Here is a 19,107-nt window from a genome sequence, read left to right as displayed (position 1 = left end):
ATTCCATTTCTTCTGCCATTTCTGACATAATTAATGCTTTTTTAAAAATCTGATTTGAGTATGTACTGAACAAAACATTTGTAAATAGTGTCTAATTAAGTCAGACTGAAGGACTTACTTTTTTTTTTGAAGGACTTACTTTATCCTTAGTTGATGTTTTAGTTTATTTTTTCAATCTCTTTTATGTATAACTTTGCTTTCATGTTGATACATAGACTGATGATTATATTATATACAGAATTTATAATTATCTTGCTTGAATAACACTGTAATAAAAATTTTCATATTCTGTTACTGAAGGACCTATTTTTAAAAACATGCTTCTTGTAATATATTATGTTTTCCTCTCAAGTTATAACCACAGGAAGCAGTAACCCAAATGTTCAAAGTTCTTCACCTGCCAGGCTTGATTATGTGGAACTTGCTTGGTGACATCTGGCTAAAAGCACTTCTTTACATACTGATGCATTTCTTTAACACTTGCCGCACCCCACGTGTCGGTCCACTTTGTTATTCTCGAGAGTAGGTTTCCGTCTGACTCAACTGTGTTTGCCCAGCACTCATGCGTGCCTAGAGCACACGATGACTGTCCATGTTTGCTACATAGCTGGTTCCAGCTGATAGTGATCCTTGCAGCCTAACTGCCGAAAGCAAACATGCTTTCTTTTTCCATTCTTAATAGAGGCAGAGAAGTCTTTTACATTCATTGTCTCTTGGGATGGCACATCCTACTCCACCAACTTCTCATAAACATGATAAGCTCACGGCCAATCCTTGAGGGAATCCCAGCAGAAGACAGCAAACACGTGGCCCGGTCTTGTGTCTACTGCCTGGAGCCCTTCAACTGGGGGACGGGGGCAGGGCGCTTTGAAAGCCAACCTCAGGTCACTAGTGGGACTTCTGTTCATTCTCAGTTCACACATGTGGCGTGTAAAGCAGCAAAAATGCTACCCGCATCATCTGTTTTCATCCACTTTAATAATTTCAAGAATTCAAACTTTGATCTATTTAACAAGAAAAACAAAAGAACTTTCTCTACACACAGCTAGTACTAAGTCTCATCCCTCAACAATTTAAACATTGCTGTTAAACAATGTAAAAATACATTTATTTGCAAAAGCTGTGCAAGTCCAAACTGTAGAATCCCTCACTACTGATGGGCTTCCTCAGATGTTCTGACCTAAACTTTGCATGTTAAATCAGAAAATCAGAATTTATTTCCATAGTCTCTGGTGAAAAAAGAGAGGGTTTCAAAGTGCCTATTCTATACTGTACTGCAAATGATATAAGTACGTGTATAAATTCACACTATACATCTATAATAAGTCATGTAAATATATGAAAACAGAGACGTCTAGTTCTTGTGGTAACACTGGCAATACTCTCTTGGAATAATGTTTTCTATTCCTGTTACTTTTGTCTGTAACTAACAAATATACAAGCTTTCATAGGGAGACATGTAAATCACGTTTGTTGTTTTGGATGGTAAAGGAAATACTGTTTTTTTTTTTTTTGTCAGGGATGAAGTTGAATCCTCAGGTGATTTGCTTTTTTAACATTTTCCTTTTAACTCACTGTCGGTCCCTCTTCCTAAGTTAAGAGCTTTTTGTACAGGCTGCTACTCAGGTTAGTGGAGCAGGTGTCCAGTTTACTTGGCATCAGCTGCCCGCTGCTGTTACAGCTGCTGGGATCTGCACTTTCTTTGCAGCGTAAGATCGCCGAGAGGTGCCTCTGGCACTCGGAGGAGGCATAGTAGTATATCAAGGGGTCGATGCAACAGCTTATGCTGCTGACACAGACACACAGGAGGTAGGCGAAGTAGGCAGCCTCTGTCACGGAATCGGGGGAAAGGAAGGCGTAGTGGAGAAGCAGAAGGACGTTTGTGGGTCCGAAGCAAAGGATGAAGACGCAGAAGACGGCCGCGGACAGGAGCAAAGCCCGGGACTTCTTGTTCTGGTTGGCAACCGTGGAGGAGCTGAGGCAGCGGATGATGGCCACGTAGCAGACCGTGGACAGGCCCAGCGGCAGGAAGAAGAAGACGGCGGCGAAGGCGGAGAAGTAGGAGGAGTAGTAGCCCTCCAGCTGTGTCTGGCTGAGCACGTCGTGACAGGTGGTGATGTTGAGCCCCGGCACACGGGCGATCTGCTCCCGCAGCAGCAGCGGCAGCACGCCCGCGACGGCCGCGGCCCAGACGGCCAGGCAGACGAGGGAGGCGCGCCCCAGGGTCCGCCAGGAGAGCGCCTGGATGGGGTACACCACGGCCAGGAAGCGGTCGACGCTGATGGCCGTCATGAGCATGACGGAGGCGTACATGTTCCCGTAGAAGGCCGCCGTGACGAAGCGGCACAGGGCCGACCCGAACCTCCAGTCGCTCCCGGAGAAGTAGTAGCTGATCTTGAACGGGAGCACGCACGCGAAGAGCACGTCTGCCACGGCCAGGTGCAGCATGTATACCACGGCCGGCTTCTTGACCTTCATCTTCAGGACGAACACCAGCACGGCCACGATGTTCAGGGGGAGGCTGACGAGGAACACGCCCGTGTACACCGAGGGGACAAAGACCGTCAGCCAGGCGCTGGTCAGATATCCCGAGGCAGCACTGGAGATAAACGGAAGGGATGGCTTTTGAGGAGGGCTGCTTCTGTTGCCTGAGCTTAATCTCTCTTCTGCGAATTCACCTTCACTCGAGTCCCCGTCATCCGGCAGTGGGATTGGTTCATATCCGTCATCGTGATTCCTGAGAAAGAAAGACCGGGGACCCAGAGTACCGTTTGTTGCTTCTGACTCTGAAAAGCAAAACATTCTTAAATTAATTAAAAAGGCAAAGGAGGACAAAGGGGAGAGTACACTTGACTTTTGCTTTTGGCTTTCCTCCTGGGAGAGTCGGTGGGAAAGAGCAGGTGACACTCAAGTGGATGACAGACGTTATCTGTGCGCGCGCGCTCCATTGCATCTCTCTGTGCAGCCCCACGGGCTCTAGCCCGCCAGGCTCCCCTGTCCTTGGGGACTTCCCAGGCAAGAATACTGGAGTGGGTTGCCATTTCCTTCTCTAGGGGATCTTCCCGACCCAGGGATCGAACCTGAGTCTCCTGCACGGGCGGGTGGCTTCATTACCACTGCGCCACCAGGGAAGCCGAGACTTCACCAGGGAAGTGGCTAACTCAAGATAATGCACCACATTTTGTTCTGGCACAAGCAAGTGCTTTTCAAGCTCTGCTCCTCGGAGAGATGAGGTGAACCACAGGCTTTCAGAGATCTCTCCTGCAGGTATCAGGACAGGCTGAGTACAGGCTGATGTGAAAGGAAAAAGCCGTGACTTCTTTTCTGTGCGAGTCACTGTCTATATAAACAAATCATTCCAGGCTCTGTGACTTCTCTTTCCTCCATAGGCCTGCAGGTATACTTTTTTCCCCTCCATTTGGTTTGTGGCCACCCCTTGAGATCCATTCCCCCTCATGGAAAAATCAACACAGAAAGTTGAGGGGACATCTTAAAGCTTATGGAACTAGAGGCGATTTGGAGCAAGATTGCTGCTGCTGCTGCTAAGTCACTTCAGTCGTGTCCAACTCTGGGCGACCCCATAGTTGGCAGTCCACCAGGCTTCCCCGTCCCTGGGGTTCTCCAGGTAAGAACACTGGAGTGGGTTGCCATTTCCTTCTCCAGTGAAAGTGAAGTCGCTCAGTTGTGTCTGACTCTTAGCGACCCCATGGACTACAGCCCACCAGGCTCCTCTGTCCATGGGATTTTCCAGGCAAGAGTATTGGAGTGGGGTGCCATTGCCTGCTCAGTGAGCAAGACTGAGGGGACCCAATTTCCATGACAGTTATCCAGGTGATAGAAGCTCTCCTTTACTAGTTTCAGCTTGTTTACACAGTAGAATGTCCCAAATCTCTCATCTTTGGGTCCAAGCCACAGCCCCTCAGATTGCTGTCTAATAAAACTGCAAGGCACCCACCACTTGAGTCATCTTCCCTCTCTCCCTCCTCAGTAGGTCAGTGGAGCAGCACCAGTTCTAGGTCAGTGCCTCCCTCAGCTCAGTTCCAAAATGCCACATGCATCCAGGCAGATGCCAGGCCAGCAGGCTCTTTTGAGTGTCAACCAGAAATCACCATAAAGCCTCTGCTGCAAACATCCTTCCTTTATCCACCAAAACATCCACCAAAAACATCCAGTGGAAAGTTCATCACAGAAATGCAGCATTTAACTGCTGGAACTCAACCAGCTTTTGCTTCCCGGGAGTTGCACTGTCATTCTATCACTGAGGAGACTTGGGCAGAGAGCTTTTGTTGGGCTTTAGGGAGCTGAAGAGTGGGGACAGAAACCACAGGGGGAAAAGGATGAGGCTTCTATCCCTGGGGGCGATTACCACAAAGGCTGGACACACATGTCACTCAGAAGTGAGGTCAGGGGAATGAGAACTGGCTGGAAATTAGATAAGTACAGTGAATTTTCCTGCTTTCAGTTTTATTTTTCAGTAGTGGAACCTTCCTACAAACAAAAACTTACACAGAAAAGTATGATGCAGTAAAAGAGAAAGTGCCGCTTCCGGAAGGTCCTTACCAGACCCAACCATCCCCTAGACAAAAATTACAGACGCTGGATTCCTTTCCTCCCCCAAATCAATGACCTGAAATTATGTAGGTTCACCATCGTGTTGGGGAGGGGAGGGATGGGTCTTGAAAGAAAAGATGGCAACTGGTGGGTTTCTGGCTTTCAGTGGCTTTTAGCTTTAGAGGAGGCCAAAGCCATTGCCGTGAAAAACGGCTGAAACTCAAATAGAAAACTCACAGTCTCTGTGGCCTGGAGAACTAGAGGACAGTGTTCAGGGCAACCACAGTCATTGGAAACTAGGAAAGAATCCCAGAAAAGAGCAAGTCGGAGGGGGAAGGAGAGCCGCAGATTCCAGTGTAACTTCTGCCCCAGGTCTGGGGCACACTCGGCGGGGATGTGAAGCTGCTCTGCTAGACTTAAAAGAATGCAAGTGCGGTTTGAGCTTTTTTGCTCAAGAGGAAACATTTGCAGTTTGAGTTCAACCAAATTAACTGCCTGCTCAAGCAAAAACAGCAACACTCAGAGAAATAAGACAAAATCTTGAATGTTTACAGCAGGATAATGTTCACCATACAATTAAAAATCATTCACTATAAAGAGAATCAGGAAGGTGTGACCCAGTCTCAAGAGAAAAGGACAATCAATGGAAACCAATCCCAAGATGGCTCGGGTGTTAGAACTAGCAGATAAGGATCTTAAAGGGTGTGATACAACTATGCTCAATGAGGGAAGAGAAAGATTTCATTGAAATGAATGAAGAAATAGAAAATAGCAATGAAACCTACCAATGGAACTTCGAGAACTACAAAATAAAACACAATAAATTGGCATCTATTTCCAAAATGAAGAGCAAACCTAGAATGACACCAACTGATACACAGTAGAACAGGGCCTGGTACCAAAAGCCTGAGGTCAGATCACCTCAGCAAGAGCACGAATGGGTCCCCCGAGGATAAAGAGTTGATCTGTCCCAGGGAAGAACAAAAATCTGCAGTGATGAGCCTGAGTGTACATAGATATTGAGGTTGTTCCCCAAGGGTGGGAAATAGCTCCTATTTAATCTCCAAGTCTCTCTAGTACCCTGCCCCACAGGTAGCAGGTGTGGTCCTTAAATTGGCTTTTAATGATAGATTTGCATTCTAATGCTGGCTCTACCCTGATGGTTTAGCGGTAAAGAAGTCACCTGCAATACAGATGACGCAGGTTTGGTCCCGGAGTCAGAAGATCTCCTGGAGTAGGAAACAGCAACCCACTCCAGTATTCCTGCCTGGGAAATCCCATGGACAGAGGGGCCTGGAGGGCTACAGTCCATGGGGTTGCAAAGAATCAGACACGACTGAGTGACTGAACGACAACAAACAACAACTGGCTCTACCAGGAGTCACTTACCTCCTCTGAACTCAGTCTCAGGATCGTTGAAACGGGAAGATTCAACACCTGTCTGGCCTACAAATCTGGCAGCTTGGAGCATCCATCACACATGAAATAAGGATACATGTTCACTTTGTAAACTTCAAAAATTAACTAGTGTAAGAAATTATTATCCTTCCCCATCACTTCAGTGTGGTTTGTTTTTTTGCTCTCAACTGTTTTGAGAGCAAAAAAAAGCAAAAAATTAAAATGGAATCTGTGTTCCTCTTCCCTCCCTCAACATACAACCGTGTTTAGTTTTTCAATGTGATGAGGGACATGAAGAGGCTGTAAGGTACAGAGCCCCAGTACTCAGGGCTGTAAATCAAATTTCAGATTCACAGCCTCTTCCTCAAGGATCACCTCCCTCCTCTTGCGATGCATCTTGTTCGCTCTGTGTATCTTGATCTGGTCACGTGGGAACCAGGCCCTGGTACAACAGCCTCTGTGGGAAGTGAGGCTACCCTCGAAGTCATGGATGTGTGGGAGGTGGAAGAAAAGAAATGAAAGAGTTCTGGGACTTTAAGACCACAAAGATATGTGTCCTTAAACATGCCGACCCACAGGAACCTTAAAAGAACATGACTTTCTGCTGCAGAAAGCCCTCTGGGGGCCTGGCCAGACTGAGGACTCGTCATGTCATGTATAGAAGGGAGAAAAGCTCATGCGTGCAAGCCACGTAAGCGTCCAGATGTGACCTAGAGGGGTGACACCTGGAAAACTACTGAGCACGCACAACTCAGCTCCTAGATGCTGTCACTTGGCCTGAAAATAAAAACTGTCATTAATTAGGCTTTGCTCTGTAGCTAGTTTTGGTTGGCCAAAAATTTCGTTTGCCTTTTTCTATAATAACGCATGGAAAAACCTGAATGAACTTTATGGCCAACCCAACACTTTGGGAATCAGTATTTGTTTTCAAAAATTTCTTCCCTGGCTTGGCCTTCTTCGGCAGTATGGTGTTGATGACAGAAACTTTACACCCACTGGAACATGACATTTTTATAGGCTGGAGCCCAGGAAGAATGCATAATCCCTTGATTAGCTATCATTGCCTAAGGTGTCACCTTTTCTTGCCACCACAGGTTTTGATATTTTGGCCTTTATGGGATTACAGGATGTCAGCAAATTTTATTTATTTAACTATATACCAGCATTAAAGAGAGAACAAAACCAATTCCAGGTGATTAGATAAATCCAACTAGCTTGTGCCCCTTGGGCTGAAATTTGAGTTTGGGAATCTTGCTTTTCCTTTAGTCCTAGGTCAAGGAGAAAGTGCCTGTCAGTGGACCAAAAACTCCTGTAATCATGTGTTTTTATTGGTAAGTTATGGCTTAAAAAAAAACAACAACAACAAACTAGGACAGGTCCTAAAATTGATCCTCGTATTTGTTGCAAAAGTTTCACTTAACTTAGGTTTCTTGAAATGGCTCTAGAGTAATTTTGATTGTTGAACATAGAATACTGCTAATGAGTTTAAATGTGGACTCTCTAACTCTGGAGACTTTTAGAAATCGTAAGTCAGGAACGACCGCTTTTTTTTTTTGACAAGATGTGGCCTAGAAGCAAAGTGGTACCCAGATGTTCTCTCAAGGTCCCTCATGATCCTGGGATTTATACCATGTCAGCCTCCAAGAATATGCCAGCTTCAGTTCTGACTCAGAGCTCTGGCCTAGAGGGCTCACCCTTGGTGGGTTAAAAAACCAGAAATCCCAGGGCCTTGCCTACATTCACAGAGAAGGATAGCTGTACCCTGCACTTCTCCACCAGTGATTCGACACTACAGGCTAAAGAGAAATAAAGAAAGGGGTGATGGAAGAATGATGGAAACATACTATCTCCAGGCAGAAAACAACATGAGTGGGATACTCCACGGTCTCAGATGGGACCACGCATCATGAAAAGAAGTGCTCCTTAAAGAAACTGCTGGTTCCAGATCTGGGGGAGGAAATGCACAAGACGAGCCCTGAATGTCTTCAAAGAACATTAGGGTCAGGTCAGAAAGACTCTGAAGTCAGTCCAAGGGCCCTTCCCAGGGGCCAAAGATCATTAAGAGAATAATGACAGAAATGCATGGAAATGTGGGAAAAATGTCATATTTGTTAAGATCTATTAGAAAAGGCAGAGGAACCAGAGATCAAATTGCCAACATCTGCTGGATCATTGAAAAAGCAAGAGAGTTCCAGAAAAACATCTACTTCTGCTTTATTGACTATGCCAAAGCCTTTGACTGTGTGGATCACAACAAAGTGTGGAAAATTCTTTAGGAGATGGGAATACCAGGCCACCTGACCTGCCTCCAGAAATCTGTATGCAGGTCAAGAAGCAACAGTTAGAAATGGACATGGAACAAGAGACTGGTTCTAAATTGGGAAAGGAGTATGTCACGGCTGTATATTGTCACCCTGCTTATTTAACTTATATGCAGAGTACATCATGAAAAATGCTGGACTAGATGAAGCAGAAGCTGGAACTGAGATTGCCGGGAGAAATATCAATGACCTCAGATATGCAGATGACACCACCCTTATGGCAGAAAGCGAAGAACTGAAGAGCCTCTTGGTGAAAGTGAAACAGAAGAGTGAAAAAGCCGGCTTAAAACTAAACATCCAGAAAACTAAGATCATGGCATCTGGTCCCATTCAGTCAGTTCAGTTCAGTCACTCAGTCATGTCCAACTCTTTGCGACCCCATGGACTGTAGCACGGCAGACCTCCCTGTCCATCACCAACTCCCGGAATTTACTCAAACTCATGTCCATTGAGTCAGTGATGCCATCCAGCCATCTCATCCTCTCTCGTCCCCTTCTCCTCCTGCCCTCAATCCTTCTTAGCATCAGGGTCTTTTCAAATGAGTCAGCTCTTCACATCAAGTGGCCAAAGTATTGGGAGTTTCAGCTTCAGCATCAGTCCTTCCAATGAATATTCAGGACTGATTTCCTTTAGGATGGACTGGTTGGATCTCCTTGCAGTCCAAAGGATTCTCAAGAGTCTTTTCCAACACCACAGTTCAAAAGTATCAATTCTTTGGTGCTCAGGTTTCTTTATAGTCCAACTCTCACATCCATACATGACTACTGGAAAAACCATAGCCTTGACTAGACGGACCTTTGTTGGAAAAGTAATGTCTCTGCTTTTTAATATGCTATCTAGGTTGGTCATAATTTTTCTTCCAAGGAGAAAGTGTCTTTTAATTTCATGGCTGAGGTTACCATTTGCAGTGATTTTGGAGCCCCCCAAAATAAAGTCTGCCACTGTTTCCAATGTTTTTCCATCTATTTGGAAGTGATGCCATGCAGTGATGGGACCAGATGCCATGATCTTTGTTTTCTGAATACTGAGCTTTAAGCCAATTTTTTCACTCTCCTCTTTCACTTTCATCAAGAGGCTCTTTAATTCCTCTTCACTTTCTGCCATGAAGGGGGTGTCATCTGCATATCTGAGGTTATTGATATTTTTTCTGGTAATCTTGATTCCAGCTTGTGCTTCCTCCAGCCCAGCATTTCTCATGATGTACTCTACATATAAGTTAAATAAGCAGGGTGACAATATACAGCCTTGATGTACTCCTTTTCCTATTTGGAACAAGTCTGTTGTTCCATGTCCAGTTCTAACTGTTGCTACCTGACCTGCATACAGATTTCTCAAGAGGTAGGTCAGGTGGTCTGGTATTCCCATCTCCTAAAGAATTTTCCACAGTTTATTATGATCCACACAGTCAAAGGCTTTGGCATAGTCATTAAGTAGAAATAGACATTTTCCTGGAACTCTCTGGTCCCATTATGTCATGGCAAATAGATGGGGAAACAATGGAAACAGTGACAGGCTTTATTTTTTGGGGGGGGGCTCCAAAATCACTGCAGGTGGTGACTGCAGCCATGAAATTAAAAGATGCTTGCTCCTTGGAGAAAAAGTTCTGACCAACCTAGACAGCTTATTAAAAAGCAGAGACATTACTTTGGTCCGTAATAGTCAAAGGTCCGTCTAGTCAAAGCTATGGTTTTTCTAGTAGTCATGTATGGATGTGAGAGTTGGACTATAAAGAAAGCTGAGCGCCGAAGAATTAATGCTTTTGAACTGTGGTGTTGAAGAAGACTCTTGAGAGTCTCTTGGACAGAAAGGAGATCTGACCTGTCCATCCCAAAGGAAATCAGTCCTGAATGTTCATTGGAAGGACTGATGCCAAAGCTGAAACTCCAATACTTTGGCCACCTGATGCAAAGAGCTGAGTCATTTGAAAAGACCCTGATGCTGGGAAAGATTGAAGGCAGGAGGAGAAGGGGATGACAGAGGATGAGATGATTGGATAGGCATCATCGACTCAATGGACATGAGTTTGAGTAAACTCCGGGAGTTGGTGATGGACAGGGAGGCCTGCTGTGTAGCAGTCCATGTGGTTGCAAAGAGTTGGACATGACTGAGTGACTGAACTGAACTGATGAGTTCATAATTATGCTTCAGGGAAAATAAAACCTTTTTCAGTCACTTTTGGAGGAAACGAGGCGATCCAGTATGAAAATTGGTAAATAAAGGCCAGATTCAGCATTTATCATGCCTTTTCTATATTGAAAATATTTTGGGGAAGCCAAACAGTCAATGAAGGAAACTTCTACTTTATAAAATAATCCCAGCTTATAAACACAGAAACAACGACAGATTGAGAAATGCATCTTGAAGTGCTCAGTGAAATAAGATTTAGTCCAATGATCATCAGTCTCTTAAATAACGTGAGGTGAAAGGCTAGGTGATAGAAACTCTCTAATAACTGGGTCACCTGACAACACCTGAGTCCACTGCGCCACCTTAAGATCTCAAAAAGAGAGATGGGACTTCCCTGGTGGTCCAGGGGCTAGGATCTGCGCTCTCAATGCAGGGGACCTGGGTTCAACCTCTGGACAAGGCACTAGATCCCATATGCTACAACTAAGACTGGTGCAGCCAAATAAATTCAAAACAAACAGGTGATGTAACAGGTGTGTACACAACACCACTAGGTCAGGCAGTCTTGGAGAAAAACCAAATAAATCAGGTTAAGCCTCCAAATGGACCACATTACAGAAAACGCATAGGAGAGAAGGGCATTTGAACACCTTGCTGGATAGGGCCAGCATGTAATAGGAAAGTCTAGAAGAGGAATGACCCAGTTTCTCTGACACAGAGCCTTGAAAAAGAAGAGAGGGAAAACCATTACAGAATAAAAGAGACTTAAGGATACGTCAACCTAATGCAACAGCGGACCTCATTTGATCCCGATTCAAATAAACCAACCGAAAAAGCATTTATGAGACAATCAGTGAACACTGACTGAACAGTTCACAATATTAAGAAACTGTGGTTCCATTATTTTAGGTGTTATAACGTCATTGTGGTTACATGAACAAAAGAGTTCTTATCTCTAAGGATATATAGGGCTATATTTACAGATGAAAAGATACCATGTGTCTGGGATGTGCTTTAAAATTGTCCATTTGGAGAGGAGAAAAGTGAGGATACAGATAAAGCATACAGGGGGTAATTATACTGCCCACTTTGGGTATCTTTGAAAATTTCCATAATGAAAAGTGAAAAATAAAAGAAGAAAAACACTTTATGCACATTTACTAGCCACCAAAAACTAAAGACAACAGTTTTCGCTTTCGCTTCTGTTTGGTCTTAGTTTTGAAGGGGCAAAGGTCCTCTTGAGTGTTTGTGTGAACACAGCTTTATACTGAGAGAATTCATGTGATACCAGTCCTTCCAAGGCGTTTCTGGACTGTGGAGGGGCGTGGGCAGGAAGAACACATTTGTTGAGCACTTACATTGTGCTCGATATTTCACTTACCCTACCTCACGTAACTCTAGTATTTTTATGAGATAAGCGTGATACCGCCCATTTTACAGACAACATGGATGCACAGAGAGGCTAAGTAACTAATCCAACGCCCCACACATAGAAAGTGGAGGAGCCGGGAACTGAACCACATCTGCCTGGTTCTAAAGCTCATGCTCTTTGAACACCACTTACCCTGTCTCTTCAAAAAAGTTGTGAATTCAGGACCTGTTCCTGAAAGAGTACGTTTTTCTTCTCTAGCATTTCACCGAACAAGTGAATCTGCCCACCCTTCGGAACTATAGATAGCAGGTGGGACCCGGCCCTCTGAGTGAGCTCCGTTGTTGCCTGGGAATCACAAGTCCTGCTGACCTTGGCGACACACCAACCCCATGCCAACAACCAGGCCAGACATGCAAGACGGATGTAGCGAGACGTTCAAGACAACACAGAGAAAGAGATGTTTAAAACACGGTCTCGGGTGAGGCAGAAGCAAGTGAGCGAGCAAGCAAATGAACAACAAGCTCTGCTGAGGAAAACCCAGAATCGAGTAATATAAGCCCTGACTGCAGACTGAAGATGAGGCGGCCCCCGCCCCTCCCACCCCCTGGAGCAGGGATTCTGCAGGGAGCATCGCGAAGCAAACCTGGGGGGAAGCCAGGGGCGCAGGGGTTACAGGACGTAAGGCCAACCAGAAATGTAAACACCAGAGTACCCAGCACCACGGCAGGCACTGAAATGTGTGTGGGGGCCTTTCCTGAAGGCCAGGGCCCGACTCAACTCGTGGGGTCAGAAGACCAGCAGGGTCCCTGGGAAGACTGACCCTGGCTCTCCTCATTCCTCCAGGCCCGTTCTCCACCCGGAGGGACGGGCTCTGAGCTCCAGGCGTGCGGATACCGGATACCGCTCCCTACAAGATGCTGAGCTGACAGATGGCGAGCTGACAGGAAAACTAATTTACAGTAAAGGATGTTTATGATCACCAATTTCCCCAGAACCAAGTGTTACCCCACCCAAGTCCTACTGCAGCTTGTAAACCCGAACTCAAACAAACTACGTTCTAGAGATGATAGAGACTGTCATAAACAGCACTTCCTGGAAAGCAGAAATCTTCTCGTAACGCCAGATAAGCTTCAGTTCTGCTGACGGCAGAACAGCATGCCGCACCTGCTGCACTAGTGTTTAAACAATGGTAGAGACTTGACGGTGTTTATGAAATCAATGCACAGGACTGTAGCAGGCTTTTAAAAAGACAGAATAATGCAGAAAATGTCAGAAGGCGTAGCATGTGGTAAAGGTGAGTACTGGTTGGGAAAACTTTTATTACTGTACACTATGACTGTCCATGGGCATTTATTGAACATACAGGCAGCAACCGTGTCATCATGTAAAGCATATTCCTTAGAGTTCTTACTGCTGGTTAGCAAAAAAGAAAATACCGGAAAAGGCTCCTTTATAATACCATAATACCTGACTCTTAATCCACCACAGACTTGAAGTGTAAATAGATGAGATTAGATTAGGTCCTTTCCTGAAGTTCAATAAAGTTGTCGTGCAGTGCAAATTTCAGATTGTTCCTGTTATTTCCAAAAGCAGGCTCTTCTGAAAGCAAATAAAGGCCTGTAACGGCCTGGTAAGTGGCAAAACATCACTGGATGCCTTGGGATGGAGGAAAAGGAGGCATCACTTCATGGGTTTTTCCAAGCACCATCCCAAGCTTAGGCCTTCCCTGGTGGCTCAGATGGCAAAGAATCCGCCTGCAATGAGAAAGACCTGGGTTCGACCCCGGGGTTGGGAAGTTCCCCTGGAGAAGGAAATGGCAACCCGCTCCAGTTTTCTTGCCTGGAGAATCCCATGGACAGCGGAGCTGGCGAGCCACAGTCCATGGGATTACAAAGAGTGGGGTGCGACTGAGCACACACATCCCAAGGTCAGTGTGGGAGAGGCTGTCTGGGGGACGCTCAGGCTAGACAGAGAACTACGTATTTTGACAGTTTGGGGCATAAGCATGAGACGTGAACGGCAGAATGAAATAAACCACAAAGTAGGGAAACAAACAGAAAATTCTCAGTGTCAAAACTGTGAGTCCTGGATACTGTCATCCTAGTCAAAAGTAAACCAAGGCCGGAGTTCCTGATGATCCTTCTGGGGGTTCTGTGAGTACCCCACAGTAAGGGGGATGCAGTTCCCCAGATAAAAAAGGCTGCACAAGATATGATTCCATCCGTATGTGGAAATACGCAGAAGCGGTGAACCCCGAGCAAATCGGTGCTGCCAAGAGCTGGAGGCAGGGGACGGGGCTGAGTGCGTGATGGTGACCGGGTTTCTTTCCGAGCTGATGAAAATGTTTTGGAACTAGACAGAGGTGGTAGGTGTATCACACTGTAAATGTGCTAAATACCACTAACTGTAAAGTTAAAAATGGTTAATTTTATGATATGTAGATTCTACCTCAATTTTGTTTAGCTATTTTTACATCATAGAGTGAGTTTTGATACTAATGCTATTTCCCAGTGTGGTTCTCTTCATTTCTTCCGGTGGACTCCCACTGTCATAGAGGGCCAGCTCCTAACTCTAACACATCTTCATTCGGTGCCCCTCCGCTGGGCTGTGTGTGTCAAAGAAAGATCGCACTCCTGTGTCACATGCTCAATCACACAATCTCACACTGTTTAATGCAATCACTGAAAAATTCTTTTCACTCATTTCAATTTAATCTTTTTATGCAGTTTTGAAAGGTTACTTTCCATTTAAAGTTATTACAAAATATTGGCTACATTCTCTGTGTTGAACAATACTGACCTCATTTTCAAAGCAGAGGAAGACAGGAAGGAAGGAAGGAGGGAGCGGGAAGGGAAGGAAAGAAGGGAAAGAAGGCAGGCAGGCTGTTTCAAGGGAAAAGAAGGACGTGTGTCCAGAATGAGAGAGTGAGACGAGAGAAACGCAGGGTCCTGGGGACTCCGGGGTCTCCGCGGAACTCCAGCTCAGGCGCAGCGGAGTCGGTCTGCTGGGGGACAGGACGGGGTGACCTGCCCGGGAGCGGGGAGAGGGCAGCGGGGGCCGCGGACAGACGGCTGGGAGCGGGCTGCAGGAGGCAATTCAGGGCTATGAGAGACTGCAAGTTAGGGCTGACAGCGCACTCATCTGTTTAGACATAAAAGGTAGAGAAATGCTGAGCTAGAAAGAAGGGAGGGCAGACTGGAAAGGAGGCGGGAGGGCTGGAAGGGCAACCAGCGGGGATGATGTGAGGATTCCTGAGGAAGGGCCAGAGCCTCAGTACCCGCCCTCACAGGAAGGGATGCCGCCGGCGCACACAGTGCCCCAGTCGCCAGGGACTGAGCGAAGGGAGAAGAGGAGGGCGGGAGGAGGAGGAAGCCATTTAGATGCTGGGGTAGAAAACTGCTGACTCATAAGAAACTTGACCCTCAGAGGGTCCTGCTTGGCTTCAGGCAGCTTCACTGTCTCATTTAATGTTGGGCCGAAGATCACAGCCTCTCAGTAACAGCCAATTAACCCGCACATCTCCGCACATGACGGAGATCTAGTCACAGACTGCCTTATCATCTGCTTCAGAGTAAAGGCCGGATACCACAATCGACGCGTCCACGTTTACTAAGCACCTCTGTGTGCTAGACCTGGGCTCCCAAGCCAGCAGGGCACAGACTGCCTTCCAGGGATCCTGGGACACACAGCAGGATTATTTCTCTGCTGTCAGAGGGGCTGGGGGGTCTGGATGGCTTCCTCGTCACAGTGGACAGTAGAGAAAACCTGCACTTAGCCAAAAAGGCCTGTGGTCAAATCTCAGTTCCACTTGTAACTGCACTTGTGACTTAACCGTTTGAGGGCCTCAGTTTTCTTACCTGTAGAATGGGGATGCCATCTACTCAAATGGTGGATAGAGGAATAAGTAAAATAGTGCCTGTAATGTATCTAGGAAAACTGTTGGCTAGAGTAGGTTCTTGACATAAAGTCGCTGTTTTTAATGAAATGTGAACATGTGGGGTGTGGGAAGTGCATTCTGACCAAAGAGGAATGGCCTGGGGACAGAAGCTAGAGAAAGCATAGCTCCCGGGAGGTGGAACTACAGGGTGGGAGCTGGGTGAAGTACAGGTAATGTAATAGATTATGTAATAAGGGGGGCTCAGTAATAAGGGAGGCTGGGCAGAGGCTGGGGACCTGCCTGCAAGGGAAGGGGCACCTCCGTCTATGCTAAGGAACTGAGCTTGACTTTGTGGGTAGGAAGGACCCGACCCCCTCTGCCACAGTCACCATCAGCTCTCTGGCACCTTTTACTCTCCAGACCTTTACAGAATTGACAGACATCACCTCTAGGACACTGACATGCTTTGATGAGGGAGTCTCACTTATACTAGCTCGGACAAAGGAATGTAAACTGGTTAATGAACTCAGGAATTTCTCAAGTATCTGCTGAGTGAACATCTGTTCTAGATGCCAAAGGGATAAATGGAAGTTTATGATCTTTGCTGGGGGATAACAGACCCAAAAAGTGGAAAAGCCACTTTGCAGGAAAAGCCAAAACGAGTGGGGACAAGTCTGAGAGTGCTTTGAGAAAGCTCAAACTGGTGGGCAAGGCTTGTCCTGAAAGGATTTCCTATGGCTGGGGTCTCTTGACTTCTTCCATCAGATACAGGTGGTTAAGACACACATTGTTTAGAATTGCAGAGGCACAGTGATAATAAAAAGCAGATCTATTTTTGGTTGATTTTATGGGGCTTAAAACTCTCCAAAGACAAGGTCCCACCTATTTCTTGCATCCAGGATCCCCTCCTCCTTTTGAAATTTAGGGACACTGTCTCTGAGACTTAGTTTCAGAATTGGCAAAAGGGGATAAACATGTGAGGGGGTGAAATGAGACCATGTGTAGTGAAAAATGCCTCTAGGCCCAGGGTTAAACACAGAATACAAACTTAACAAGAGTGCCTTTTCTTCTCTCATCTTCTTTTCTTCTCTCCCTCATAAAGTGCTCCCAGAATTCAGGGCAGATGAATTGGCCAATGTTATTCAGCTCTATCTGTAACACCATCTTAGCATGCACCATGCAGGCTGATGTGTGTAACAAGTGTGGGGAACAGCAGTCTGAACTTCACTCCCTAACAAGAGGCCAAAAACCTTCCTAGGGAATCCACTGCGAAGAAAGGGGACACAATGGATGCAGCATCTGTATAAACCTACTCTCTACTGCACCATCCAAATCTCAAACAAAAATCTGTTAAGAGCACATCCCAGAATAAATCTATAAAGTGATATCTGACATCAGTGTCAACATATGCAATTTTTCAGTTCTCTGCTTTTGCAAACGTTGCAAGAGATAATGTGCATGTTATCCACACCCACGCCAGAAGTTGCTGCAAAACTCTGGGCCTCTCAGTGTTCTGAAAAGCATCACCTCCAAACTCACCCAGAGCAAAGATGGAGAGCAGAGAAAAAAAAGAAAACCACTGTTTCTGTGGGCTTGTCACCTCTCCGTCTCCAACTGCCTGTATTCCTTCCAAGTTGTGAAAACAATACGAAGTACACAATGTCTCACAGATAATAAGAAAAACAGCTAGCATTTGTTACTACGTGGAATAAAAGTAGCGGGTCTGAAAGCTTACAGAGTTCTATCGGTATAAAGAAATAAAAGCATTTCCCCCCTCCCTTTCTATCTAGGCTCTTTCCAGGCTAAAAACAACTTTTCTGCCCTGTTTTTTTTTTTTAAGAGGGAGAGGCTGGAAAATGCATTTATTTGCTCGGGCAGCAGATACTTAAAAATACACGCAGGGCACAGTAATAGCTGTATTCTAGGTGAGAAACCTCCACCTCCCAGCAGATAAAGGAGATGGTTTCATCACACAGGGGCTGAGGAAGCCGGCTGTGAGGAGCTGGATTGCTGCCCCCACTCACTTGGAAGACTGGGTCCTAGGGAACAAGCAAACAAAGCCTGCCGACCACCGCCTCGTGGCTATGCAGTGACCACTCGGCGTCCCGCGCCGCGACCACTCCTGATACAAGGCCTTGTCTGCGCCCGGCGGGGCGGCAGGTCCTGATTCTCCACTGAACGGGCCACGGGACCAGGCTTTTCTCTACACCCCTCTCCTCGCCTTCAAAATGTGCAAGAAAAGCCGTTTGAACAAAACAAAACTTGAGCGGGAGCGGTTCTCCACCTCATCTTGGGGGAAAAAAAACACACACCCGGATCGGCTATTGGTGGAGCCACGTAAAAGCCCTTTCTTTTCGGGGTGGTCCTGGGAGAAACAGGCCCCGCAGTGACAACAAATGCAGCGAGGTCCCTCGGCTTCCCCGAGACAGCCCGAGCCCTCCTGGTCCACCCCCCACACCCTGCATGCTCCAGAAGTCGGTGCAGAGAGGTCCGGGCCGAGCCCGCCGCGGGCTCCCGGAGAAGGGGCGGTCAGGAGGAACCCCCGGGGTCCCGCGGAGGCCGGGCGGGGAAGGAAGGCCGGGGCCCGCGCTCACCTGTTCTGGGGCCTCGGGTGCGGGCCGACACCAGGGGGCTGCACAGACCGAGCCCCGCGGCCCAGAGCAGCAGCCACCGCGGCCCCATTGTCCCGGGGCTCCGCGCGCTCGGCGGGGCCGGGGCGGCGCGGCTCGGGGAGGCTGGCCCGCGGCCCAGAGGCTCGGGCAGCACGCGCGGAGTCTAGAGAGCGGCCGCGCGGGCAGACAGAGCGCTCGCCTCTGGGCAGGACAAGGCGGTTCGGCGAGTCTGGCGGCGCCGGTCGGGAAAAGGGGCCCCGGGGGCGCGGGCGGGGGCGGGGCGCGCGAGCGCCGGGCTGGGAAGGGCGCCTCCCGGTGGCCAGTGTGCGCCTCGGCGCGACCGCCGCCCGCCCGCGGTCCCTCCGCCGTCGCCGGGCCAGCCGGGGCTCGGTTCTCTAGCCTCCTCCTCTCACGCTTTGGGCCGCCCTCCCCGCGGGGGTAACCCGAGTGAGAAGTCGTTTCCTCGGCCCGTCGACTTGGGCCCGCGAGCTATCAGCCGCTCACCCGGGGAGCACGGACTTGAGCCGAGAACCTCGGGTCAGGGCCGCGCCCCAGGGCGCCAGCCCCGCGGCCCCCACCAGCCCGTCCCTCCCCGGGCCCGACTCCGGCCGAGCGCTGCGCCGCATCGGGAAACACGGGAGCTTGGCCACAAGTGTTGAAGCGACTTGTGCTTTTGTAACTCGGGGTTAGTGGATTTGAAAGTTTATACTGTAGATACGGGGTGGCCCGCTGATGAGAAGAAGCTCTTCGCGTTGAACAGAATTTTTGACGCTTCTTATTCGCTTGCCTTGATTTCGCTCCTTAGATATTTCATAGGTCGGGCACTTAGTTCTTCGACACGCGGGCTGC

At 47.5% G+C, this 19,107-nt stretch overlaps 1 protein-coding gene across 2 annotated transcripts; it reads right to left on the bottom strand.

The window, feature by feature from the left end:
* Positions 1-100: 100 nt before the first annotated feature.
* On the bottom strand, positions 101-18,527 carry F2R (coagulation factor II thrombin receptor). 2 transcript variants are annotated; one of them, XM_070468569.1, is made up of 2 exons: positions 18,241-18,527; positions 101-2,786 (listed from the first exon to the last, which is right to left on the bottom strand). In XM_070468569.1, exons 1-2 carry the CDS (start codon positions 18,326-18,328, stop codon positions 1,591-1,593), a joined length of 1,284 nt encoding a protein of 427 aa, XP_070324670.1. In that variant the 5' UTR covers positions 18,329-18,527; the 3' UTR covers positions 101-1,590. The 2 variants fall into 2 exon arrangements, with proteins under 2 accessions (XP_070324670.1, XP_070324671.1); XM_070468570.1 differs by lacking the exon at positions 18,241-18,527 and adding an exon at positions 5,941-8,120.
* Positions 18,528-19,107: the final 580 nt, after the last annotated feature.

Source organism: Odocoileus virginianus, chromosome 6 (genome assembly GCF_023699985.2).
Source record: "Odocoileus virginianus isolate 20LAN1187 ecotype Illinois chromosome 6, Ovbor_1.2, whole genome shotgun sequence".
NCBI classification, from domain to species: Eukaryota; Metazoa; Chordata; class Mammalia; order Artiodactyla; family Cervidae; genus Odocoileus; species Odocoileus virginianus.
This window is presented reverse-complemented; position numbering and strand designations above follow the sequence as displayed.

Excerpts from the sequence above, each read along its gene's own strand:
- F2R (XM_070468569.1), bottom strand. The coding sequence starts at position 18,328 with ATGGGGCCGCGGTGGCTGCTGCTCTGGGCCGCGGGGCTCGGTCTGTGC. Across the intron at positions 2,787-18,240 it reads CACCCGAGGCCCCAGAACAG|AGTCAGAAGCAACAAACGGT; the intron begins GTGAGCGCGGGC and ends TTTGCTTTTCAG.